General features: G+C 42.0%; 1 protein-coding gene across 1 annotated transcript; it reads left to right on the top strand.

Annotated features, from left to right (window-relative positions):
- The first annotated feature begins 3835 nt into the window (after window positions 1–3835).
- RNPEP (arginyl aminopeptidase) lies at window positions 3836–21502 on the top strand. The gene is made up of 11 exons (XM_051998656.1): window positions 3836–4431; window positions 6071–6211; window positions 6489–6637; window positions 10901–11017; window positions 11558–11793; window positions 13080–13193; window positions 14243–14355; window positions 14529–14637; window positions 15868–16092; window positions 19748–19890; window positions 21007–21502. The coding sequence occupies exons 1-11, from the start codon at window positions 3988–3990 to the stop codon at window positions 21160–21162; spliced, it is 1947 nt and encodes a 648-aa protein (XP_051854616.1). The 5' UTR covers window positions 3836–3987; the 3' UTR covers window positions 21163–21502.
- Window positions 21503–27148: the final 5646 nt, after the last annotated feature.

Genomic DNA, 27148 nt, shown 5'->3' with positions numbered 1-27148 from the left:
TTCCCTCCATACTGCATGGTGTTACCTGCTATGAACAAAGGAGTCCTTCACTTCTGATGCAAATATGAAGGGGGGGAAAATCTGAGGGGCTGAATCAGACCATTTTTAAAACACCAGCTTTTATGACAATGTAATCAGTAGAAGAGGTACCTTCCAACCACATGGTTATCAGTGCAGAATGGCCATGCATGTTGCATTCCAGTAGTCTTTCAGATACAGGTTCCCTGCAACCTCCATGTATGATGACATATCTCTATTATCTATATGAATATACAGCGAAGTTAAGTGAGATCTTAGGTGGATGGCCAAGACATATGCCAAAGTCCCATTTTCCATATTTATAACAAGAGTTTTTCCTTTTTTTTTTTTTTCCCCAGTGAAGGCAGGAGAAATAAAAAGGAGATAAAATAGACATTTGTCCATTTAAAATATTTAAACAAAATAAAAACTGATAATTTCATCCTGATTAACATAGTGCCCAACTACAATTCCAAAGGACTTATGATGAAGAATGCTACTTATCTCCTGACAGAAAATTTATGGACTTAGGGTAGAGAATGAAACAAATACTTTTTGGACAGATCCCATATAAAAATTCATTTTGTTTGAATTTGAATATAAGGGATTTCTTTCTCTTTTTTCCAATGAAGCTGGGAAAGAGAAAAAAAAATGTTGATTAAAAATTTGAATTATAATTAAATAAAACTGATAGTTTTGGTTACTATTCTTGCTGATCCTTATACAGAACCATCAGTTACAGCAAATGGTGAAGTTTTTAATGCTGTGAAGATGTTCTTTTATCTTGGCAGCATACTTTCCAGGGATGTCCACATTGATAATGAAATTTGACACATGTTTTACCAGCGCTAGTTCAGTGTTTGGCAGGCTCCAAACGAAAGTGTGGAAGAGAAGTATTAGACCTACTACGAAACTGAAAGTCTACAGAGCTGTTGTGCTGACTTCATTTTTGTATGCCTGTAAAGCCTACGTGCCAGGAAACTGAATCACTTCAATCTGAATTATCTTAGGAAGATTCTGAAGATCATCTGGCAGGACAAGATACCAGAACAAATTCCCAAACTCTCTGCAGAAGAGCACAACTCCTTTGGGCTGGCCACATTGTTCAAATGCCAAATATATTCTTGCCAAAAAACTTTTATGGAAAACTCAGGGCAAATCTTCACGAGGTGATCAGAAAAAGAGATACAAGAACTTTAGAATGGATTATATGACATGGGACACTGGCAAAGGACCGCCCAGAAAAAGAGAAGGTGCTGTGCTATATGAGCAAAACAGAATTAAACTAGCCCAGAAGAAATGTGAGATGTGCAAAATTAGAGAAACCACCCCAAATGTTTTTGTGGATTATTTGTGTCTAACCTGTGACAGGGCATTCCCAGCTCGTATTGGTCTAATCAGCCACAATCACACACATGGTAACTTGATTCTAACACAGTGGTGTCATTTTGGTCCTCTTTGAGAATGAAGTACAATATCCAATCATTCACTTATTGACCAATGCTGCCAAAAAATAAACCCCAGAATCTACATAAATTCTTTTGTTTTGAGGTACCAGAAAAAACACTGAATCCCTCAGAGTCTAAAATGACCTAGATCTTAATCTCCATTTCCACCTCTCACTAAATGACCTATAATGAGGCACTATCTACTTCAAAAAGTTGTGAAAGTTAAATGAAACATGATAAACCTTAAATTCAACACATACTGTCAAATGTGGTTGCTGGATCAATTGGGTTTACTTTAATTGTTTTGTTTTTTTGAGGCAATGGGGTTAAGTGACTTGCCCAACCTCACACAGCTAATGAATGTCTGAGGCTAGATCTGAATTCAGGTCTTCCTGGCTCCTGGGTTCTTTTTTCTCTGCCAGCTAGCAGCCTTAGACTCAGAGCAGGAAACTATCCCAGCATGCATGTTGCCTAATCTGTAACCAATAAGCTTTAACAGCTCTTCTAATGAGATACTGGCTGTGTAAAGACATTTTTTTTTTTTTTTTTTGCGTGGCTCAGGACGGGCACTGCTCCTGCGTGGATAGCCCATGCCTGGGCTAGCTATTATTTCCTGATTTACCACACCTAAATAATTCAGACCATGGGAAAGGCATGGGAAACCGAAGCAGGGCCACTAAAATGATCAAAGGGGCATGTGGAGTGGGATTGCCCTCTGAGCACTCTGGGTCTTAGGAGGCAGCTCAGTGGTGCAGGGCTGGGGGGCTGACCTCAGAGTCTGGGCAAATCCCTTCCCTCCGTCTCAGTGTCCTCATCTGTAAATTGGGGGTGATGATAGCACCTACCTCCCAGGGTGGTTGTGAGGAGGTTTGGTAAACACTCCCTATTATTAGCATAACTGTGGTGGGAGAAGCTGAAGTCAGGTTCCTGCCCCACCTCTATTCCCTGTTTGGCCTTGGCCAAATCACTTTGCTTCTCTGTTGGTTTCTTCTTGGTAAAATAAGAAGTTGAGGGAGGAGTGGGACGCCGTGATGCCTCCTGACTCTGATGTTGAGAATGCCTTCTGACAATACTTGGCTTTCTGCCGCGGCCAAAAAGGAAATGGGGGATGGGAGGGATGGTGGCCCTGACCCAGCTCCGTAGCACTGGTTCTGATCCCGTGAAAGGTAAAAGCAAGAGTTTGTTAGAGCGGAAAACCAACTCTCCCCATAGTAAAGGGTAGTCCTTTGAGCTCGGATGCCTTGCACTATCGTGCCAAGGAGACTGGAGTTCGGAGATTGGTTCTGGATACATAGACCTGAAAGAATCGTGAAGAAATAATAGTAGAACATATGGGAACTGATAAAATCAAGAGAGAAAGAAAAGGGGAAGAGAGAGACAGAAACGCAGAGACTTAAGACACAGAGAGCCCGGGACGGAGCCCAGGAATACATGCTCACATGGGACATCGATGCTGGTGTAACAAAAGAGACCGACAAAGAGCAGCCTCCCAAGTAGGAGAAGCAGAAGAGGACAGTGTCATAAGTGTCTAGGACAGGGGTTCTTAACCTGGGGTCCATGAGCTCATTTAAAATTTTTGATAACTATTGTAATATATTTGGATTCTTTGCTTTTCCTATGAATTTTACTTTGTGAATTTGCAAATCCTGAGGTGTCCAAAGGTTTCCAGATAAAGCCAAAAGGGACCATGACAAAAAAGATTAGGAAACCCTAGTCTAGCAAGGAGGAATGGTCCGGATGCTGAAACCCGCAGAGGTCCCGAAGGTTACCCACTGAGGAGAGGCCATTTCATCTGGGGGATTCTTTGAAGGCTGAAGCAGCAGCTGCAGAGAAGTGAGATCGGGGGTGAGAAAGTCAGGGCAGGGCCTGGAGACAAGTTTTCCTAGGACTTTGGCTGTAAGAGGGAAAGAAGGAGCACGTCAGCGAGGGGAGGCAGCGGAGGGCTAGCTGGTTGATGTAGGATGCCCAGGTGGAATATTTTTAAGCTGAAAGGAGCCAGTGAATAAGGAGAGAGACGGAAATTAAGGAGAAATGGGATGGCCAAAGGGTAATCTGCCTGGAAGACAAAGGGTCAAGGAGGCTTGGCAGTGGCAAGAAGCCACCTCATCCTTAGCGTCTGAAGCCAAAGGGACCAGGTGATTTGAAGGGACTTGAAGAACTGGAGAGAAGCTTCACTTTTTTAGGGAAGTAGTGGGAACCCCAGCGAGACTTGGGATGAGGATACAAAGGGCGACAGAGAGAGACAGCCCCTGCAAAGAATAAAGATTTCCGGGTGTGGGAAGGACAAGGAGTCAAGGAGGGGCGTGGCCTCCTGGATTAAGCCACGCCCACCAGAGGCGTGGCCTGAGCTCCGAGGAGACGAGGTTGCGGCTGCTCCAGCGGGGGGCGTGACTCGGCAGCCGGCGAGCTTGAGGGGCGTGGCTTAGTTGGCAGTCCCGCCCCCGGCGTCCTCGCGGCGGTGGCGACGGCCGCTGCTGAGGTGGGCAGTCGGTTGGAGGCAGCCGGTGTGTCGGTTGGTGTGATGGCGTGCAGCGGTCCTGTGACGGGTTGCGCGGCGCGGCGGCCACTGCACTCGGCCCGGGCCCCGGACGTCGCTTCGGCCTCCAACTTCCGCGCCTTCGAACTGCTGCACCTGCATTTGACACTGCGGGTAGAGTTCGGGCCGCCGGGCCCGGGCCCCGGCAGCCGCGGCCTCAGCGGCACAGCGGCGCTGGAATTGCGCTGCCTGGGGCCCGAGGGCGCTTCCGAGCTGCACCTAGACTCGCACCCCTGCCTCGAGGTGACAGCGGCGGCCTTGCGGCGGGAGCGGCCCGGCTCCGGGGAGCCGTCCGAGGAACCCGTGCCCTTCCACACGCGCCCCTTTGCCCACTACGGCCAGGCACTGAGCGTGGCCTTCCCGCAGCCCTGCCGCCCCGGGGAGCGCTTCCAGCTGCTGCTCACCTACCGCGTGGGCGAGGGGCCCGGGGTGAGTGCGGCGAGGTTCTCCATCCTCCTCTCCCTTAACCCCGTATACTTCCTGCCCGCTGCCGCCACGCCCTCCCCCTCCCTGGGACCCCGCTGCCCCAGGCCGGCATCCGCCGATGTATTCCCTCTTCTAATTGCCATATGTCCTGTTTTTAGTTTGCTCTGAATAGATTTGCTGCATATCCCCCCCCTCCCCCCCGCCAATCCCTTCGCCCCCGCTAGATTGAAAGTCTCTTGAGGGCTGGGTCTATGTTTGCCTCTTAGCGCGGTGCTTGGCGAGTAGCAGATGCTTATTGGTTCATTGGCTGGGCATTTTAGCCTACTCGGCACTGTCTCACCGAGTCCGCCCTATGTGCCCCGGGAACCACGCTAACCCCGGAGCCGAGGGTTGGCTGCCAGCGGCCTTCTTAGCGGTGGAGTGTCGGGAAAGGGTGTGTGCCCCTCTTTCTGGCCACCTTCAGGCCGCACCCCACCCCAAGGCCGCTTTCCGGATTCTGCGGAGCCTTAATTAACACCGGCCAAAGTCCGGCTTAGTACCTTATTTTTCGTCTCGCCTCTATTTGAAATGCTTTTGTCTATTTTTGATTGTTCCCAAACTTTAGAATTGACTCAGAGGCATCAGATAACTGCACTCATAATTGGGATTAATTGAGCTTCGTGCAGGACCTTGGTTAAAAAAAAAAAAAAAAAAGTACTAATACTTATCCAAAACATGACTATCAGAAAAGGGAGACTGGTAAGGCAAGGAAAATCATACTAAAGTGCTTAATAAATGTTTAATGATTGGTAATTCTAAACTGCTTTCCAAATGATTATTCCTGTGTCGGTCTTCCACAGCTTCTCCAACACTCTTGTCATCCGTGCTAATTTGATTGGTGTGAGATGAAGCCTAAGGATTGTTGATTTATATATATATATATATAAATGACTAGGAACAATCACATGGTTTTTCGTTGTTTGTAGTTCTTTTAAGAACTGTTTGTTCATGTCTTCACTTATCTATTGAAGAATGGCTATTGACCATAAATATGTGTTTGTATCTATTAATTTCATATCTGGGAAACCTTTAGTAAATCAATTTGATATCAAGGCCTTTTCCCCCTAATTCAATCACTTTCCTTATTCTAGGTTCAATAATTTTGTCTGCAGAAGCTTTTCAGTTTCATATAGTTTAAATTGTTTTATTTTCTCTAAGTCTGTGCCATACTGTGAATAGTAGATGAACTGTTTCTCTTATTTTTTATAGTATGATCTTTAATATTAATGTCATGTTTATTTTAAGTGTATTGTGAAGCATGAAGGAAGATGTTTGGTGTAAACCAGATTACTTTCCAGTTTTCCCAGCAGTTTTTATCAAACAGGAAGTTACTTCTTTAGGAACTTATATTTTCTGATTTATTGAAACTGTATTATTGAGTTCCATTGTTTCTCATTCTTCCGTTTCTAGTAGATTTACTTCCATAGATTTACTTGGGAGGAATGTTCTTAATGTCATCACACTGATTGACCTGGAAGTCTTGACAATTATGGCAACAAATTCCTTTTCTCTAGCATTCTTCTACTTGACCCTCGGACTGCAAAGTGCTCCTATTAGAGCCCACAGAGGGGACAGGCCTCCTAAAATGTGTTTGTTCTCTCAGGTTTGTTGGCTGACTCCAGAACAGACAGCAGGGAAGAAGAAGCCCTTTGTCTATACACAGGGTCAGGCCGTCCTCAACAGAGCTTTTTTCCCCTGCTTTGACACCCCTGCAGTGAAAAGCAAATATTCTGCCCTTATTGAGGTAAGAAATGTTCTTGGGTTTGGCATAATGTGATTTCAGAGCAATGTTACTATGTTTAAACTGGTAGCTCCAATATTGAGTGTCTAATGTAACTTTGGCCTATAGGAGCTCTTAGTATTATTATTGCTTATGTGTGTATACATCTTTCTAACAAAAAGGCATGTGACCCTCACTTTAAATTTCAGAAATTTAGTCCCCAAATTTCACTTTATTCTGGGTTAATTTCCAAATTGTGACTTTTCTGTAATTAAAAACCCATCCTTTATTCTTTTGCCAGGTACCAGATGGCTTTACAGCAGTGATGAGTGCTACTACATGGGAAAAACGAGGCCCAAATCAGTTCTTCTTCCAAATGTGTCAGCCTATCCCCTCTTATCTGGTAGCTTTGGCTGTTGGAGATCTGGTTTCAGCTGAAGTTGGACCCAGGTAGGTTACTGAGACTTTATAGGCAGCCTCTGACATAGAGAGGTAAATAAGCTTGTAGGTGACTGGTAGACTCGACTGGAGTAGTTCTGGGGAACAATATGGGGTCTCCTCTTTCTAGAAGGAAAACCAGTAGAACTGTGTTCCTTCTAGTACTTTCCCTCTAGTTCCATTAATATTTGGATTTGAGAATATGCTGCCCATGCTATAAAGTAGGCAAGTGGGTATTATACCTCATTCAGAAGTTTCATGTATCAATTTGGCTCATTAAATCCTTTGCCCTCTGAATCTCCCTCCCTCACAATATGACCATATGTGTCTCAAAGTTTCTGTAATTCTATTCTATTTTCATTGTTTTTTGCATCCTTTGCTTGTTGCTTCCAATGGGTGAGGTAGACATCTTTCAAGATTGAGCTACTTTGATTCTGGGTAGTTTAGGAGAAAATGACTGCCATTTGAGCAATGAATTTTGCTTTTTGGAGAAAGGTAAGAGAAAGTTAAGACTTTCTTTGTACTTCTTTCAAAGAAAAAAACATTGTACATGGACCCAAATCCTCAGTACAAAGGGCTCTCTATATAGTTAGTTAGATTTGGTAGAATAAAATTTGTAAAGTTTCTTTGAGAATTTATTAAAGTCAAGAGTTCAGATTTTGCTAGTAACATTTTTTCCCATTTCTCCTCTTACTGGAATGGAGCAAAAGTTGGGTGTAGAACGATAATAGTCTTCCTAGCTGTAATTCTTTCTTTTATCTTGGGCCATGGCTTTTAGCTTCTGGGAGGATTTTCTTGGGTAAGCTTGGTATTCATTATCAACCTTAAATCTCAATCTGATAAGGTGTTGCATAAATCTCAATTCCAAAGATGTAATGTGGAATGATAGATAGTGACTTCATTTTACTCAGCTTCTAATAAACCAGTTCAGAATCAGAGCCACTTGATATAGAAAAATAGTTTGTCCCACCCATTCAAAGGCCAATAGTTGGGAAACCTGTAATCCAAGAATGAGGAGGTGTGTGTCATTTCAGAGAATCCACTCTTAGGTTGTTTGGAAGGACCTGTTATGGGAAATCCCCTTTTTTTATTCCCTTACCATCTATCAGAAACATCTCTGATTCATTACTTACTGTTAATTTTATGTGTGTAATAAATGACAACACTAGAATCCATTATAGAATCCAGTTTAACTAGTGATGATAGCCTAGCTTTTCCCAAGTGGATGTGGGGAATCCTCTTCTTACTAGGCTAGATACTTTGGTTTCATGGCCACAGATATATCCTAAGATTCTGGTTGGATATGCCTTTTACTCAAAAAGAAAAGAAGCCTCTGGCAGAGTAGAACATTGTGATAAATCATTAGTGATTAAGTATCTAATTTGACTAGGTTATCCCAATTTTTTGAAACTTTTTATTACAAATGTCCTAGGAACACTTTAATTCAGCAAGCAAAAATGTGCATATTTCAAGGATTTTGGTTTTCTTTTTCTTTGAATGGATATTAAGTTAGGACAGACAAGGAGAGATGATCAGAAAAGAAAAGAAAAAGAAAAAAGAGACATCATTGAAGCATTTTTTTTTTTTAAATACACAGAAGAGAACTGAAGGAGGACCAAAAGAAACCAAATTATGTATTGGATTTATTATATACTTTAAAAAAGAAAAGCAAGCATCACATAATGGTGATTTGTAATTTCATCTATAATTCCATTTTCCCATTTATAGAAAAGTGTTTATATAAGTGATCATTTTGGTTGATATTTAAGACCAGAAATTTTTTAAAACTACAATTCAATGAGAATTTTATTAACTGAATATTAGTCAGAAGGTAGTGTCCTGTGATATGGATAGGCTACAACTTCCTATTATCACTGAGGAACTTCAAAGAAAAGGAATAAAAGATGTTTTTAAGACATTTTATGATAGGAAGAGATGGTTTGGTCATATGACAAGGTGGTTGGGTTTCTAAAATGCTCCACTATATTCTTGAAATGTTAAGAGGAAGGAAGGAAGCTCCCCCACCTTCCCCAAGCATGTTGGATGGACTCCCTGTGTTGAACTTTTGGCAGGACATGGACAAAGGTCTGGATGAAAAGCATTGTTAGAAGAGATTCTAATACTGAGTGAAATGAATAGAACCACAAGAACATGCTGCATAGTAATAACACTGTGCAATGATCAACTATGATAGACTTTAGCTCTTCTCAGCAATACAAAGATCTAAGACAATTCTTAAGGATTCATGATGGAAAATGCTATCCACATTCAGAGAAGTAACTCTGAAATCTGAATGTACATTGTTTTTTTGTTTTGTTTTGTTTCTTCTTTTACAACATGACAAATGTGGAAATATGTTTAACATGGTTGCACATTTATGACCCGTATCAGATTGCTTGCTGTTTTGGGGAGAAGAGGAGGAGAGGTAAATTTGAAACTCAAAAGTCTTATAAAAGTGAATGTTGAAAACTTTAAAAAGAAAGTGGTGGTGGTGGGGGGGGGAGGAGAGGGATTCAGAAATTGAAATCTAAGAACCATTTGGGTATACTGTCCTTGCGTAAGAACGTATATGGTCTTGTACTTGGGCTACAAAGCCCACCCAAGGTTAGAACCTGAAATTCAATAAGGGCCATTTTGGGAAGGAGGGACAGTAAAATATAAATGCCCAAATAACTGCCTTTTTTGGTGGGGGGGGGAGGGGAGGGGGGGGGGAGTAAGGCAATTGGGGTTAAGTGACTTGCCCAGGTTCACTCAGCTAGGAAATGTTAAGTGTCTGAGACTAGATTTAAACTCAGGTCCTCCTGACTTCAGAGCTGGTACTCTGTCCACTGCACCACTTAGCTGCTTCTCCCCCCCCTCCCCTTTTTAAGAGGTACTTATTCTGTAATGAATCTCAACGCTGATTTTATTAGGTTTGAAGCCCTAGGGACAAGAAAATATATGACAGGCAGCACAATTTCAAGCCTTTCCTTTGATGCACAAAAGTTTTGTCCTCTACCTAGGAAGTGCTTTGTTCAATCTCTGATTCTTTCAGCTGCAGACAAACTGAAGTACAATAGGGTTGCTTTGTGCAACATATGCAAACTAAGCTGGTAATTTGGTAGTCCATATATTATTTCTATTGTTAACTATCAGTGCAACTTGAAACCCTGAATTTATTTCCTAAAGCATTAACCTGTCTTGGGGAAAAGATGCCTTGGAATCCCCAAATCCTGAAGCCAGGTGTGTTCAGGGCAACATTTGAAAATTAGCTGATGGTGGACCAAGATTCTTTCTTTTTCATTATTATTATTTTTTAATTTTACTTAAGTTGTTTATTTACAAAACATGCATGGATAATTTTTCAACATTGGCCCTTGCAAAACTTGCTGTTCCAAGTTTTCCTCTCCTTCCCCCAACCCTCTCCCTTAGATGGAAGGTCATTCAATACATGTTAAATATGTTAAAATATATGTTAAATCCAATATATGTATACATATTTATGCAGTTATCTTGCTGCACAAAAAAAAAAAAAAAATTGGATCAAGAAGGAAAAAAAAATCTGAGAAAGAAAACAAAATGCTAACAAACATCAACAAAAAGTGTAAAAATGCTATGTTGTGGTCCACACTCAGTTCCCGCCATTCTTTCTCTGAGTGTGGCTGGCTCTCTTCATCATTGAACAATTGGAACTAGTTTGAATCATCACATTGTTCAAGAGGGCCACGTATATCAGAATTGATCATATAATCTTGTTGTTGCCGTATATAATGATCTCTTGGTTCTGCTCATTTCATTTAACATCAGTTCATGTAAGTCTGAAATTCTCTTTCTTGCTACCACCATAGGGTTTGGAGAGGAACAAATGGGGTGGTTTTGTGACTGTTGTTCCCTCATCCTGCTTGCTCCTTAGTTTTTCTTCTATCCTTGCCCTTCCTCATTTCTTACCCTTCCTCAATCCAGAATTGCTACCTTGGTGGAATAGCCACTCTATGCATTAAACACCTGTCCTAAAGTCATGGCTCTTCTGAATTGGGCCCTGTGGGTTTGGGACCTGGCTGCATCTCTGAGTCCGATTTGTGCTTTGGTGGTGTACTTGGTCGTGCTCTGCTGGCTTCTCTGCCACCTAGATGCTGGTAATAGTTCCAGCCCATGCTGGTAGCCCCTTCCCCCTCTTGCTGTCACTGATGAGATCCTGTAGCATATTCGTCCACAATTAAATTATTGACCTGATTCTCTAAGGACTTTTGGAGGAGGTTGCCTTGACAGCTGGTTTGTGTGCTCTTCTCTCATTAGGAGTCGCGTGTGGGCTGAGCCTTGCTTGATTGAAGCTGCCAAGGACGAGTACAATGGTGTGATAGAGGAATTTCTGGCAACAGGAGAAAAACTTTTTGGACCCTATGTTTGGGGAAGGTGCAGTGTCACATTGGCTCTAACATCTTTGTTTCAAGCTGAGTGTCTCGTTACCCTTTTTACCCATACTCCTGATAAACATTTTTGTGGCTTCTCTGTTCCTTCCTCCATCATGCTCTCCCCTCAAATTTTATCTCTTCTATCCTCCCTGTCTGAAAAAAATGCTATAGTCAACCCAAATCCATTTTTTCCTCTGGTAGCTTCAGAATCCAATCCCTGCTAATTAGAGGGTTCATTGATTTGACTTTAAAAACCTTATGTCTGCCTGCCTTTGACACTAGAAGGGAGCCGCAGAACCAGTTTCCCCTCTGAGGTGAATGCAAGGTCCAGCAAAGAAAAAAAGGTGGGAGGACTCTGTACCTAGGAGACCTCCAGCATTCTGTTCTCAGCCCCACTTCTGGGCTCACTAGGTCACATGCTACATATTAAGGCACCCGGTCACGTCTTCTTGAAGCATGTGACATGTTTTTCTCAGTAGAATAGAACACAGCTTGTTGGAGGAGCCAAGGCCTCTTTGTAACCTCTCTCTTCTTTTTACAGATATGACTTGCTCTTCATGCCGCCCTCTTTTCCCTTTGGGGGCATGGAGAACCCCTGCCTGACTTTCGTTACTCCCTGTCTGTTGGCTGGGGACCGGTCCCTGGCAGACGTTATCATCCACGAGATCTCTCACAGCTGGTTTGGAAATCTGGTCACCAACGCCAACTGGGGCGAGTTCTGGCTAAATGAGGGTTTCACTATGTATGCTCAAAGGAGAATCTCCACCATCCTCTTTGGTGAGCCAGCCTCCCAGTGCCATGTTTGTTCAGCCTTAGAGGCCAGCAAAAGCAAAAGTGATCTTTGTTCTACCCACAGACACTTAGTAAATGCCTACTATATGCAAGACATTGGGGCTAGGGAAATGCAGAGAGGAAATAAAGGTGCTGCTTCCTTTTTAAGAAATTTATAATCTGTTTGGGGACAAAGGACATCACATACACACAGCTAAGTAAAATACAATGTAGAAAGTGATAGGAATGTGATGCTTCTGGAAAATTTGAGAGAGAAATAGTATTAAACCTGGGGAAATTAAGGAAGGAAAAGGAGGTATCAGATATGGGTCAGAGAAGAATTTTCCCTGCTCAGTAACAGTCTTCTCATGGGACCTCATAGCCATTTATTTTGTACATTTCTAACTCAAAATTATCTCAGTATTGCAGTGTTGTCCCTCTCCGAGGCTATAAACCTTATAAGAATAAGTGACTATGTCTTAACTAAACTCCTGACTCTCAGTAAGTGCTTACTATGTGCCAGGCACCGTGCAAGGCACTGAAGATACAAAATGAGCAGAACCAGGATCAAGAGTCACTGTATAAAGACATCATGAGAGACACTTTTTAATGTGACTTCATATAAATGTCAAATGTATATTAATACCTCCTAGAAATACCCAAAATGAAACAATCTCTTCTCATAAGAAGCATACATTCTAATGGGGAAAATAACAAGAGTGTGTAAAAACATAGTATAGATTTAAAGATACTCAGTATAAACATTTATTTTGTATCTGTTAGCTCAGCATAGGGCCATTGCTATTTTATGTCTAATTATGTGTGTTAGCAGTTAACCAGAGACTCAAAGCTGTAAACTTTGAGACAATTTTCCAATATTATTTCTTGGTCATTGGAGGACAGTCGATGCACTCTTCTGAATGAGATCTTGTCTGAGCTGCTGACAGTATAAAGTAATTTGTAATGATTTGATACTCTATCAGGACACTCTATCAGAGAATCTCAGAATTGAAAGGGCCCTTAGAGTTTAACTGAGACCTGGAAATGAATCTCAATAAAACTAATGAGTGATCAGTAACTTGACTTAAAGCATGATGCTATTCTTCCAGAAGCTAGAATCACATGCTCATTTTCAGGGGAGCATTGGAGGCCTAAATGAGCCAGAGATCCCTTGAACTAGTGTTCCTTAGACTCCTTGGGCCACATAACCCAAGCATGTGTAGAGCCAGCTAATTTCATGATGGGTCATAGACAGCATTTGTGAAACCTGATGCAACTTTCTTTTTTTCCAGGTGCTGCTTATACCTGCCTGGAAGCTGCCACAGGGAGGGCACTCCTTCGGCAGCACATGGACATCACTGGAGAGGACCACCCGCTGAACAAACTTCGAGTAAAGATTGAGCCAGGTCAGAAAGAAGGCACCTCTGGGTAATCTCTTGGGGACCTAGGCTTTATAGCCCAGCTTTTGTAATGGCTTTGGGGGGGAGGGAAGGGCCTTACCTTCTTTGGAGGAGGACTGTTCTTGAACCATTTCATCTGGATGAAAGGATGAAGTTAAAAGCATTTATTAAGCACTTAGCACTTTACAAGTCCTGTGGACATAAAAATAAAAGTCAAGGAAGTCCTGCCCCACCAAAAAGGAAGGGGTGGCCAGAGAGGAACACTCTAAATTTTGGGAAATTTTTAGACAAGTGTAAGTAGGCCAGGAACAATGGCAGAATTGATATGAACATGGTTTAGAAGTGGAGTGAGGATGAGGTCTGGGGAGTTAGAAATGAAGTGAAGCCTACTTGAAGTAGGGCCAGGAGAAGAATCGCAACCAGGACAGATAATACTTGGTTCTGCCTTGCTCTGAAGATCAACAGAAAGGAGACTTTCTGCAAGTTTGGTATAATGCTACTTAAAATTAGGAAATGAATACTTTTTGCTGTAGTCAAAATCTTTTTTTTTTTGGTCATGTTTGTCTGTGGAATTGCATGAAATCTTATCATAGCCTAGAGTAGATTAAAAGATATGTTTTCCTAAAAATAGTTGGGTGGATAGGGAGTTGACCCAAATCCCAGAGAATTTATAATGTGTCCTTTGTCACTTTCCAAATTTTTTCATTTTTAGTAAATAATTTTATAGGGATAAGAGCACCTGCAGTTTCTGTGGAAGGTATGTTGGTTTGTGTACTGTCGGTTAGAGTTTTCTGTGGTTAGTGGTCCTATAAGGACTCCTTTGTAGCCAAATTCTTGAAACCTTTTTTGTGAAGTAGCTCCCTTCTCAGAATCGTTTTTTAAAGCATATCACTTCTTTAAAAGAATTGCTATGGGCTGAAATAAATAGTCTGGGAGAACCTCTTGATCATGTTCTGTAGGACGAACTATATTTTAATCTGCTTGGTTTGGAAAATATAGAATTGAGGGGTTATGGTGATAAATAATTCAAGCCTTGCATACTCCTCTTCTACCAGGTGTTGATCCTGATGATACCTACAATGAAACCCCTTATGAGAAAGGATTCTGCTTTGTCTCTTACCTGGCCCACCTGGTAGGAGACCAGGACAAGTTTGACAACTTCCTTAAGGTATAGTTTACCCATGATGGAGAAGAAAAAAGAAGAGGAACATGTAGATGGGGCAGTTTGAATAAAGGAGGAGTTAGAGATATGGCAAAATGTTCAGGGTGGGCTCATACCTAGTGACCACTCCCTAGAGGCATCCAGTGATCCTAACTGATCAAACATTTCTCTTGTTACAGGCCTATGTCAATGAATTCAAATTCCAAAGCATCTTGGCTGATGATTTTCTAGAATTCTACTTGGAATATTTCCCTGAACTGAAAAAGAAGAGAGTAGATTCTATACCAGGTAAGGCCGTTGCCCACAGATCCCTGGGAAATCAGGACAGGGAAAGAGAATTATTATTTTCATTTGGAAAAACCAGGGAAAAGCAAATGAGTAAAAGTTATCTTTTAAGTGGCATTTCAGCAAATAAAACTCCAGGGCTTTACTTGGGCCCTAATGACCTCCCTTGATTTTATTTTGGGCCATGATGCATGGTTTGTTCCTGTTTCTTTTCTCTTGGTCACTTTCCTTTCTAGCACTTGGGTACATGTGAACAGGATCTTGACTCTGATGCTCGTGCTAAAGCTTAAGTAACTGTTTCCCTAGCAATAGTTTTGAACCTTGAAGTTGAAAGGAAATTAACTCTCATAAAACAGCTTCTGTGCAAAAGGATATGCCAGTGTCTATTGTGGCTCACCTGGAAATGTTTCTACCTTAAGGGGAGAGAATTTAGGCTGTTGCCATCATGATTGAGATTCCTGACCCTTAAAAATATATCCCCATCCCCACCCTCCTATCTATGGTGGGACTTTAATGAACTGGGATTGTGCAGTGGGAAAACAATCTCCTTCTCTCTTGCCACTACTTTTGTCAGGTCCCACAGTGGCTAGTCAGGTGTGAGACCCCACATTTCAGGATACTGAGACTGTATAGGAGCCAGAGGGACCATGATCACGTAGCTACTCCTCCAAAGCAAAATCTTCTGGCTGCAGAGGGTGGTGTTGTAGAGGGCCGGAACTCTGGAGAAGTATACTTGAAGCAAGGATACTTACAATAAAGTGTTAACTCAGTGGAATTGATGAGATGATGGTTCTCTAGTATTCACATATTTAGTGTGGTGATATAATGGTTCTCTAGTTCACACATATTTAGTATGCTGTAATGATGTAATCATACCAAGGTATTTAAGTTCTGAGAGGACTGGAAATAAGACATTCCATTTTGACCATCCTCCTGGTGGCTCTCTGCCTCCTGCGCTAAGATCAAGGCTGGTCCTAGGTCCTCCAGAGAGTCATCCCGGATACTACATATTGTAAGGTCTGATCCAACACCGCATGAAAGCGCAGGGGTGATGGGCAGTTGCCATGTAGTTGATGAAGTGAGAGTTTGGAATCAACTCAAGCTTGAGACCAGGGTTTGGAGAGTACAGGGGGTGGCTAGGGGAAGCTTGCTATTAGGCATAACGGGAATTGGAGCTTTGATGAAAATGACTGGAACTCTTGCCAATACTTTACTCTTACCCCCACCATACAGGCTTTGAATTTGATAGATGGTTGAACACACCAGGATGGCCCCCATATCTACCTGACCTCTCCCCTGGTGACTCGCTTATGAAGCCTGCGGAGGAGCTGGCCCAGCTTTGGACTGCTGAGAATCTAGACCTAGGAGCTATTGCTGCTGTGGATATCTCTACCTGGAAGACCTACCAATTAGTCTATTTCCTAGATAAGATCCTACAGAAATCCCCTCTACCTCCTGGTAAGTCCAAGGAAAACAAGTTGTTTAGTCACCACAGTGATCCCATAGTTCAGAATTCTATGCTTTCTAATGCAGAGGAGTTTGGAGAAAGGAGTTATAATCAATTTATGACACTTGGCAAACAGACACTAGTACTTACAATAAAACAAAATCATAAAACATGAGCATTATGCAAATATATAAATGCTAAGGTTGAGTGCAAGTGTGTAGAAATGGGTTGTTTTTAGTTTTTGAAAGCAATTTGAAATAGTTATATAAAATATGAGATCACGAATGAATTTTTTTTTTGGGGGGGGCAAAGAATTTGACAGATGGGTAGAGTAGCAAGCTGAGTAGCAGCATTAACTTACTTGTAGTAATTTGGTTGGAGTTCAGATTCAGAAGAATTTAGTAGAGGGACCCTTATAAAGGTCACACTAGGGGCAGCTAGGTGGCACAGTGGATAGAGCACCAGCCTTGAAGTCAGGAGAACCTGAGCTGAAATCTGCCCTCAGACACTTAACACTTCCTAGCTGTGTAACCTTGGGCAAGTCACTTAGCCCCAATTGCCTGGAGGGAGGAGGAAATAAAGGTCAGACTTTGGATCTGACCAACTGTCCCAGTTAATAGAGGTTCTTTTCCAAAAGGGATCATGGCCATTTGAAATTCTGAGCAGATCTGTCAGATTCTGAGCTTTAAAGCTCCAGTGGTACAAGACCTGTAATTGATGTTTTAGAGGTTAGGGACTGTTAAGTTTGTTCCATGTACAGAGTATTTTGTGAGTATGCCTCATTCTCCATCTTGGAAAGAGGCTGCAGCTTAGGGACCAGAATATTTACTGCACCAGATACCCAGACAGATAGCTCCTTTGTGACCATCCTTGGAAGCTGATGCTGATGCCCCTACACTGATACTAGGGTTAGTCATTAAGAGACTCTAAGATCAGGGTTCTCAGTCAACTGGTGATTTTTTTTTTCTACAAGTTCCTGCTCCCCTTTTCCATGTGTCTCAAAGTTGCTGCTGGTTGGTCCTTTATTCTTCCAATTCCTCCCTGTGTTTTCTTACTCTTATCAACCTACCTTTATCCCTCCACAGTCAACATCCTCCTCTACCTTCCTGTTTGATTGTGTCCCATGGAATTCCCAATGTTAACAAACTTCCCTTCATCCTAGGATTCTTCCCAATTTCCACGTCACCCTTGTCTCAAGTCTCTTTGGCTATTCTCAGAATGATCTTTTTCATATGCCTGACACGTTGGTCTAGAAACTCCTTGTCTTGAGATTCATTCCTGGATAGGTTTTTCTTTCTAGTCCTAGGGCAGTCTCTTTCATTTCTTAGAGCTCAGTGCTTAGTTTCCACAGTATTCTCAAACCCAAACCCTTGCTTTACTAGAAACTCAATATATGTTACTATTCTTTTGCATACTCTTTAATATCAGGTTATCAGGTTCCTCAATTCTCATGCCCTATATTTTCACTTCAGTTCATAGGGATTGGATACATCTTAACTCTTCTTATTGTTTATTTTACCATTACTATTATCTCTATGACTTTGGATTTTGAGATTCCTTTTTTCATTTTAATTTCCTATTCCATCTCTTACTCTTCCTCATTCTTTTTAAATCTTGTCTTTATTCTCACCATGACTTCTATTCCCCATACCTTTCTTTGTTCTCCCAGCATATCATCTCTGCTCTAACCTCATTCCCTTCACATTCTTACCGATCCATTAACCTCTTTCCTTGAATACTTTCTGCCCTTTGTCTTGTCATTGATCATATACAATCATATAATTAGCTTGGATCATCCCCTGCCATCCAGTTTTCTTATTCCCTGAATGTGAGTGAACCGATCAGGAATGTGTGACTAGGTCCACTAGAGATTTTCGCCAAATCTCAAGTGGGCTCTCACTATTGCCTAGTAACCCTTTTATTCTCTTGATTGATTCTCTGTTATTTGACTGACAATGGCTATTCCAAATCCCTTTGTACCTATTTTCTCTTAATGGAAAATATCACCTCCTTTTAAAATAGTGGCCATCTGCCATGAGTTCCTTTATTTCCCCTATTTCTATGTCTCAGTCTCAGCTCTTTTGTTGTAGTCTTTGGCAAAGAGATTTAACTCCTATACTTGTGACCTTGATCCACATTCTTTCCATCCCCTCTAGGGGATTGTCCCCTTAATCATTCACTCTCATCTTTGATCTCTACTTTGTCATTTAGTTCCTTCTTATTGTCTACAAACATGCACAAGTTTTCCTTGTCCTTAAAAAAAAAAAAAAACTTAATCCTGCCTCCCCTCAAGCTGTTATCCTGTTCTTCTTCCTATTTTTACAACCAAGTTCCTTGGGAAAGTCCTTTTGTCCCCTTCTCTTCTCCTACTTCCTTCTCTGGATTTAACAATATGGTATCTGACCCTACCACTTGACTAAAAGTTTTCTCTAAGCTTACCAGTGATTTCTTAACTACTAAATCTTAGCCTTTTCTCAATACTCATTCTACTTGATCTTTTGACATAGTAGACTACCAGCTTCTCCTGTCAGTGAGTTCATAAGATTACATGGACTTAACAGTTGGTTCTCTACAGATCACTGTTGTCTCTAGGATAAAGTACCAACTTCTCACCAAAGTTTTTAGGTCTTCCACAATCTGACTCCATCTTTCTTCTCAGATTCATCTGCACATCATTCCCCTTCATGCAGTTCATATGCCCATCTCCCCCATCTGCCATTACACAAGCTTTGCTCTAGGAATGGATGAATGCAATAGAATGTACTAATTTCTTACTGTGTAAAGAGCTTTATGAAGGGGATTCAAAAAGAAAAACATGATGGTCCTTGCTTTTTAAGGGACTCACATTATATCACAGAAAGAGTGGTTTTAGAGTCATGTCAGATGGAAAGACTCTATGATTCTTCAGGTATAAAAAAAGGAAGTAGAGAATAATGCATCTTCTTTATTGTCATTTCTGACAGCAAAATCATTTTGGTTTCTCATGTAATGGTATCAAGGATTTTGTGGCAAGAATTCTTAGGTCTTTTTTAACGGTAGATGCCAAAGAGATGAAAAGTCCAGTCTTTCTCTCTTCTTCCTTCCCCTTCCCATAACTACAAGGACCAAGCTGAGGTTGTAGGGTTCTTGGGCTTAAAGCCATGGATTTTTCACTATTGGTAGGTAAGGAGAGATGGTCATCAAGGCTCTTTGACGTAACTGCCACATGTCACTTCTTGTCTTTTCTGATCACTGCTTCTTGAAATCACTAGCTTCTGTTCATTTGTGTGCTCAAAGTCTTTTTTTTAATCTCCAGTTATTCTCTTTGCTTCCTCAAATTTAATTTGTTTTTATATTTGTGCAAATATTGTTTTTGTTTGTGCAATTGAATAGAAGATAAGCTTATTAAAGGCAGTGTCTTTTTCATTTTCCCTTTTGTATCTCAACTTAATTCTTTTCAATGAAATTGAATATGAAAGACAAAAAGAAAGTATTGTTTTTACTTAAGGGATACACATAATCAAATGGTGGCTGTGCTGATGACTCACTTGGTCTGTCTCTAGGTATTTTCTTAGAAGGCTTGAGATCAGTTTCAGAATATCTGGAGAAATTTCTTTGCAGTTTTTCAGAGCTGATATCTTATGCTCAAGTGACTTACAATTCTCACATCCCCTATCTTCTTTCTAGGGAATGTGAAACAAATGGGAGAGACATACCCCAAGATCTCAAATGCCCGAAATGCAGAGCTGCGCTTACGTTGGAGCCAAATTGTCATCAAAAATGACCACCAGGCAGATTTCAAGAAAGTACAGGATTTCCTACAGAGTCAGGTGAGTTCTCAGGAGCTCTTCCCTACAGTGGCCTCTGCTTCTGTTGCCCAAAAACATCTGAGGCAATCCTATAGTTTACCTTAAAGTGAAGGGTTAGCATCCTATTGGTCTGAGGAAGACTAGGATGTAGTCTTCCTGTAAAAGATGATGTCCTGGAGGGCATGGCTAATTAACAGGATTTATTATTAAGTGATATTAGCTATTATTAAATAAAACTCAGGAAATTCCTGGAAGAAAAAGAAGGGAGTTTATGGACTCCTGTAGTTCTTTACAAATCAGTTGATAGAGACTGGGGGGAGGGAAATGGTCAGGGCTTACTGAACTTTGATTGGGAAGGACAGATTATGTATGGACTGCCTCTAGGGAAAAACCCACAGAGAAGAGAGCTGAAGACCAAAAGATAACAGTTAAAATTATAGGTCTTCACTCCCTGGGGAAACACTGGTTGGAGGTCACCTAAGACTAGGGACAAGATCATCCTATCTGGAGAACCACAGGGACTGAAAGCCCAGGGGCTCTGAGAGTAACAGTCTTCAGATTCCAGATGGAAGAAAAAAGGTTTGTCAGAAGAGAGGAGTCTGATTCCCTCATTCATCCAACTGAGCCAGGGAGCTGGACATCTGTGTGGACCTAAAGGGAGGACTCACTGACTATTTAAGTTTTCTTCAAAACAGAATTTTACTAAATTATGTATTGATTACCCCATATTTAGGACAAAGGTATGCTTTAACTTGTAAATATTTTCCCACTTGATTAAAACCAGACATTAAAGAGAACCAACTTTATTTCATGGAGTGTTCATATCTAACTACCAACTTAATAGATAATTGTCTAGAAGTGGAGTTCTATTGTATCTGGGTCCTTCTTCCCTACTCCAATTTGTATCTTCTTGTTTAATGATCTAATGGGTTGGATTGAGCCCTAGAGAATGTTAGAATTGGTGTATTTGGTGACCAGTAGGCCAGATGACAGCCACTCTTGCTAATATTCTTATCTCCTGCGTATTGTGCATGTGTCTCTTGGGACAGGACACAAGTCTGCAGCAGGAAGGTTGGGTTGAAGGGGTGAAAAGTTTATAGTATCTGACTACTTGGGTCATGTTTTTGCTCACTACAGGGAAAACAGAAGTATACCCTTCCACTGTACCATGCCATGATGAGTGGCAGTGAGGCAGCCCGCCTCCTAGCCAAAGAGACCTTTTCTACCACCGCCCCCCAGCTCCACAGCAATGTTGTCAATTATGTCCGGCAGATCATGGAATCGAAGAGTTAAGAGCTCCAGGCTGGGGCCCTTACCTCCTTTAGGTGTCATGGACCTTCAGAAGAATGGTGTATCCCCATTCTCCGTTTTTCCCACGTGGCTGACGTCTTTTATTCCAGGACTCTGCTCTGCATGGGAACTTCCCTGAAAGCTGAATTCTGGAACGGGGAGTCTTCCCACAGTTTTCAGCAGGTTATGGCATGAGTTGGGGGAGAAGGCATTTCCACTCTCCCTTGATCTGACATAGGAAGAAGAGAGAGTGTTGTGCTGACTCTTCAGGTGCTGGGCAAAGGGTTGGCAGCTTGACTATTTTTCAGGTTCAGTATTTTAAATAAAATTTTTAGATGAAAAATATGGAAGCTGCTGTTTGGCCAGGGGAGAGTGTGTGTGTTACTCCAAACTCAGTATTATATAGGGAGACAGGGAAACTCATACATGGATGTGAAAAAGGATATAAGAAAGAAATGAAACCTACCAACAAAGTGCATGTGCACAAATGCTCAGTACACTGCTAAGGGCTTGCTGTCCACCAGAGTACTTTGTGAACATTTTTTCAAGGTAAATGCTGTAGTTACCCATTTTATTCTTGAAGAAACTTAAGGCAAAGGGGTTATAAGACTTTGTCAGGGTCAAACGCCTATTAAATATCTGTTGACAACTGGATTTGAATTCAGGTCTTCCTGATTCTAGGTCCAGAGCTTTCCCCACTGCAATACCTATCTGTGGCTTAATGAATTATTAGCACCAGGCATAGTCTCATTCTTTTCATCTTGGCCCCCACATGCCACTTTAGGACATTTAAAATCTAGGGACTTAACTGCAATTTCCTTCAAGTTACTAGGATTTCTGTTTTGCTAATAAGTGGGGTACAGTTACCAGGGGTTGGAATATTCAGTTAAATATTAAATGCCTTCTGAAATACTCAACTAGCCCTCCTCAGAGGGCTTACACTTTTAGTAGAGAATTAAGACAAGTAAGTTGGAAAAGTGAAGTGTAATACTGGAAAAGGAAGACTCTCAACCAGCCAACAGTTAATTGCTCACATTTTTTTGTGTGTGTTATGGACTCCTCTGGCAATCCAGGGAAGCCTATGGACCTTTTCTTGCCATAATGTTTTTCAATGATCGAGCTATATTTCAAAGGAAACCAAGTACATTGTAGTAGTTATCAAAATATTAAAGTCAATTTCAGGGACCCCAAGTTAAGAATTGGAGGACAGTGCCTGAGCTGTATTTTGAAGGAAGAGATTCTCTGAGCAGGGTGGGAATATATTCTGATGTATTTCGTGGCATAGCTAAGGCACAGAATAGGGATGTGTTGAGTAGATCATGGGAAGGAGGAATAATGTGTAATATAGAGAGAGGTAGGGATAAGGCTGAGTTTATATTTGATCCTGGAGATAATAAGGAGCCATTGGAGTTAATGCAACAGAAGATTGGTGTGGAAGGTCTGTGATGGAGACAGCAGTATGACCTGATGTGGGGTGAGACAAACCCAGAGGTGGTGAGGGCCTACACTGAGCGGTAGCTTCTTGAATTGAAAGGAGCTGATGAGAGAGATGACAACGGAGATGGAATTGAGGGGGTGCCATCAGGGTTAGAGAGTCAAAGAACTGAAAACTCAGTCAAGGTCAAGTTTCATTGGAAATGGATTATCCGTAGACCCAGCCATGGGGTCCCAGGGTACAGGGCCCATGGCATGCCAGAAGAGAGGCTGAGTGGTGGTTGTGTTTCTGCCAACAGTGAAGACCTGAGCCAGCCCTGGGCAGAACCTGGGCTCCAGCCCACCAATGGCAGCACTGATTTGTAGCGGCAGATTACTGAGAATTTGCCAAGAAATACACGGACCCCGCCTGGTGCTGCTGATCAGTCACTGGACTGTTGGAAGAAGTTCTCCTCTGCAGACTTGCAGCCGGCCTCCATTCCAGCTGCCGCTGCCTTTCTGTTATCTCTGAGCCCACAAGGCCGTCTGACCCCTGAGCTTCCAGGAAGCCTGCGGGCCTCGTGGCCCCAGTGAGGGGGTCTCTGAGGAATGTGGGGGGGAGAAGGCGGGGGAAATGGGCACAAGGCTGGGGAAGTCATTTAGCGAGGGGTGCAGGTGAGGAGGTGTGGCTGACTTCTTCAGCATCTCCCCTTCTCCCCATTTTTTTCTTATGCCCAAATTTTGACTTGTCTGACCCGTTAGTTTTATTGGTGTTGGTTTGTGAAACGAATGTCAGCCCTTCCTCCTGGAAAAGAGGGGCGATCCGGAGAATGAAATGTCTCCCCCTTGTGGCAGAGGCAGGACAGGCCCGAGCACTCAATAAGTTGGTGCCGGGAGCTGGACTCCATCCCTGAGGGAGTAAAGGGCTGTCATTTCTCAGTGATTGGTGCCCCAGTAGTGGTTACCCACCTGTACCTCCTTGGGATTAATAAGCAAATAACACTTACTGAAGGGGGGGCAAGGGCCAAGTTTTTTATAAAAGGTGCTCCCTCTTCTGCGCCCTCAGCCCCGAGGAGCGCAGCGGCGGCCCGGCCTAGTTCTCCGGGCTTGCTTCCTTCAGAGCCCGTTGGGGGGCGGCTCCTTGCTGGGAGGAGCAGCGGGGCCGGTCCTACCGCTCACTTGGGGCTTCAGCTGCCGGCAAACTGGTGGGGACTACACTTTGTGGGCATCTCCTATCCCGTCCCCCAAGAACTGGAAGGAATAAAACGAGGGAAGAACACGGTGCCTGGGTCTAAAAGATCTGTGCATGCCGAGTTAGGGGCCCTCTGGGCTCCTCATCCTCGGAAGCCATCACAAGCGTTTGTGGAAGAACCCAATGCCCTTCCCTCCAGCTCCTCTTTCTGCCTCCCCGTCCTCCAATCACTAGGCTTTCCCTGGCTGGAGACAGCCACTCCTTGCACAAGAGAGATTGTGCTAGAGTTAATGGCCTCAGAACTTTTAAATGGAGATTCAAATTTATATCAGCAAAAGTCTTTTTAAAGGCTCTTTGCGAGTGAGGAGAGGAATTCCAGACGGATTGAACAAGCTTTTAAATAACTTTATCTAATAAACTTACCTATAGACCTATAGCCATAGTTACAATCACTTTCAGTAAAAAAAGCTTTAAAAAAGGCTTGTTGCCTTTGGCTTTTACAACAAAACCATTTCTCCTTAAGGTGAGCCCCCCACTCAGGCAAACCCTTCCCTGCAACAGAAAAATAGTGAGGCTTAGTTTGTGATCAGATGCATTTATTTGCAGTCCCCCCCTCTTCCAAAGGGAAGTCCTTTGGAACTAGATTGCTCATTACCATTTTATCATCTGACTCCTTTTCAGAGATACCTTTAACATTATTTTAGTTCTTTTGCTCTTTATGAATCAACCATTACATCCCCTTATCCAGCCATTTCATCTGTCTTGCTGAATCCTTTTTCCTCTCAGCCCTCCCAACTGAACTTTGGACTCTGTCCCTAGACTCCCTAGTTCTGCTAGGTGAACTCGCCCCTTACCCTGCTCCCTCCCAGGACTTCCTTTCCCGTCATCTCTACACCATCTGTCAAGGACAGGTCCCCCACCATCTCTCCAGCATCCCTTTAGGAGGTGTCTTCTCCACTAGCCTGTGAGCCCCGTGGGACCAGGAAAGGGCTAGGTTTTATTTGTATCCCCACGATTTAGCATTGTGATAGCCTTTAGTAAGCACTTAATCGCACTTATCTACAATATGCCTCGCACTGTATTAAGGACTAGAAATAAAGACCAAAGCGAGTGCTTCTCCTCAAGGAACTTACTTTCTAATAGGGAGAAAACAAGATAAAGATTTCTTTTCTAGAAATACTCATTTGGTCCTATGGGAGAATACATGGGATAGTATGGTGATGTAAGAAAAATCAATAAAAACTTGTCGTTCCGTGATCCATAACATATAACATGGTCTGAAGACCATCAATGTTTAAGATAGATGGTTATGTATGTCATAAAGCTTGGAATCACGGAAAGCACTGCAAGATTTCCTCAGCGCTGTCAAACTTGCTTTGTGTCAGCCTCTCTGAGCCTGTTTGGTCATCTGTGAAACGCAGGAATGGGAGTAAGTGGCGTCTTTGGTGTGTTGTAAATCTTTGATCCTGTGCTCATCCTTTTTCAAATCCAGACCAAACCCACTGTCAATCAACAAACCCTTTCTCTGTATTAATGCATGAATGCCATGGACTTCCAGCTGTATGCCCGGTTATCCTTTGTGGCTTTTTGCACCAGTCTCTCTTGAGGGGTCACAGATCTTCTTCGGAAGCTCATGCTGTGCTCTTGACAATTCCATAGAGGGAAGCGCACCATTCATAAGTAATACTTGTTCTCTCTGGAGTTTTCTCAGGACATCTTTTAAGAAATGTTTCCCTGTATCATTTAAAGGATTGTCTGGAAATCTTGTGTGATCTTAGTATAAGAACCACTTTGCTTGAGGGAAAACATTAAGGTTGTGTTTTGTCCTAATCCACTAACTTTATATAAAGTCAACAAACTGCAAACAAAATGGGATCTCATTTGATTTTCCCATCACATCCCCAAAATTTCTCTTTTCTCTCTACCCAAACACCCATCACCCTAGTTCAGGATCTTAATACCTCTAGGCTAGATTCTGGCAACAGAATCTTCCTTCCTTCCTTCTCTCCCTCCCTCCCTCCTTCCTTCCTCCTTTCTTCCTTCCCTCTCTGTCTGCCTGTCTTCCTTTTTTTTTTTTCCTTTCTTTTTCTTTCATAGAGAATTCCATTTTTTCCAATTACATGTGAAGATAGGTTTCAACATTAATTTTTTATAAGATTTTGAGTTTCAAATTTTTCTCCTACCCTTTCTCCCCTCTCAAGGCAGCAAGCAATCTGATATAGGTTATCCATATGCAGTTATGTTAAATATATTTCCACATTGGTCTTGTTGTGAAAGAAAAATCAGAACTACGAAAAAAGAGAGAGAGAGAGAGAGAGAAAATACTATGCTTCTGTCTGCATTCAGACTCCATAGTTCTTGTCTTGTCAGCAAGACAGATGAAATGGCTGGATAAGGGTATGTAATGGTTGATTCATAAAGAGCAAAAGAACTAAAATAATGTTAAAGGTATCTCTGAAAAGGAGTCAGATGATAAAACAGTAATGAGCAATCTAGTTCCAAAGAACTTCCCTTTGGAAGAGGGGGGGACTGCAAATAAATGCATAGTTCTATTTTTTTGAGCACAAAAAAATGCTTTTGTGGTCAGCATTTTCCATCATGAGTCTTTTAGAATTGCCTTGGATTTGCTGAGAAGAGTTAAGTGTTTCATGGCTGATCATCCCACAATGTTACTGTTACTGTGTCCAATGTTCTTCCAGTTTTGCTCACTTCACTCTGTCTCAATTCATGGAAGTCTTTACGAGTTTTCTGAAATCTGCCTGCTCATCATTTCTTATAGTACAATAGTATGCCATTACAAGTACATACATTTACATATCATAATTTGTTCAGCCATCCCCTAATTGATAGGCCTTCCTTCAATTTCCAATTCTTTGCCACCACAAAAAGAGCTGCTATAAATATTTTTGTATATATCTGTCCTTTTCCATTTTTTATGATTTCTTTGGGATGCACAACTAGCAGTGGTAATTGCTAGATCAAAAGGCATGCACAGTTATATAGCCCTTTGGACACAGTGGTTGAATCAGTTCACAATTTCACCAGCAATGTATTGGTGGGCCAATTTTCTCACATCTCAACATTTTCCTTTTCTGTCATATTAGCCACTTTGATTGTTGTGAGGTGGTACCTCAGAGTTGTTGTAATTTGCATTTCTCTAATCAGTATTTCAGAATATTTTTCCTTTGATTTTGGTTTTAATTTTTTTTATCTGAAAACTATCTGTTCATATCCTTTGACTATCAGTTAGGGAATTGCCAATGTGATTTTCCTAAAATTAAAAGCCTGACCATGCCATTCCTTTATTCAATAAACTCCTTTTCTGAAGCCCTTCATGTCTTGGTCCCAACCTACTTTTTTATCTTGATTATACATTATTCTCTT

This window comes from Antechinus flavipes, chromosome 4, assembly GCF_016432865.1.
Source record: "Antechinus flavipes isolate AdamAnt ecotype Samford, QLD, Australia chromosome 4, AdamAnt_v2, whole genome shotgun sequence".
Lineage (NCBI taxonomy): Eukaryota > Metazoa > Chordata > Mammalia > Dasyuromorphia > Dasyuridae > Antechinus > Antechinus flavipes.
The sequence above is the reverse complement of the archived record's forward strand: the minus strand, read 5'-3'. Positions and strand labels throughout refer to the sequence as shown.

What these genes read in the sequence shown, in the direction of transcription:
- RNPEP (XM_051998656.1), top strand. Translation starts at nt 3,988, where the DNA reads ATGGCGTGCAGCGGTCCTGTGACGGGTTGCGCGGCGCGGCGGCCACTG. An exon ending in TCAGCTGAAGTTGGACCCAG is followed by an intron (nt 6,638 to 10,900) that starts GTAGGTTACTGA and finishes TTCTCTCATTAG; the next exon opens with GAGTCGCGTGTGGGCTGAGC. An exon ending in AGTTTGACAACTTCCTTAAG is followed by an intron (nt 14,356 to 14,528) that starts GTATAGTTTACC and finishes CTCTTGTTACAG; the next exon opens with GCCTATGTCAATGAATTCAA.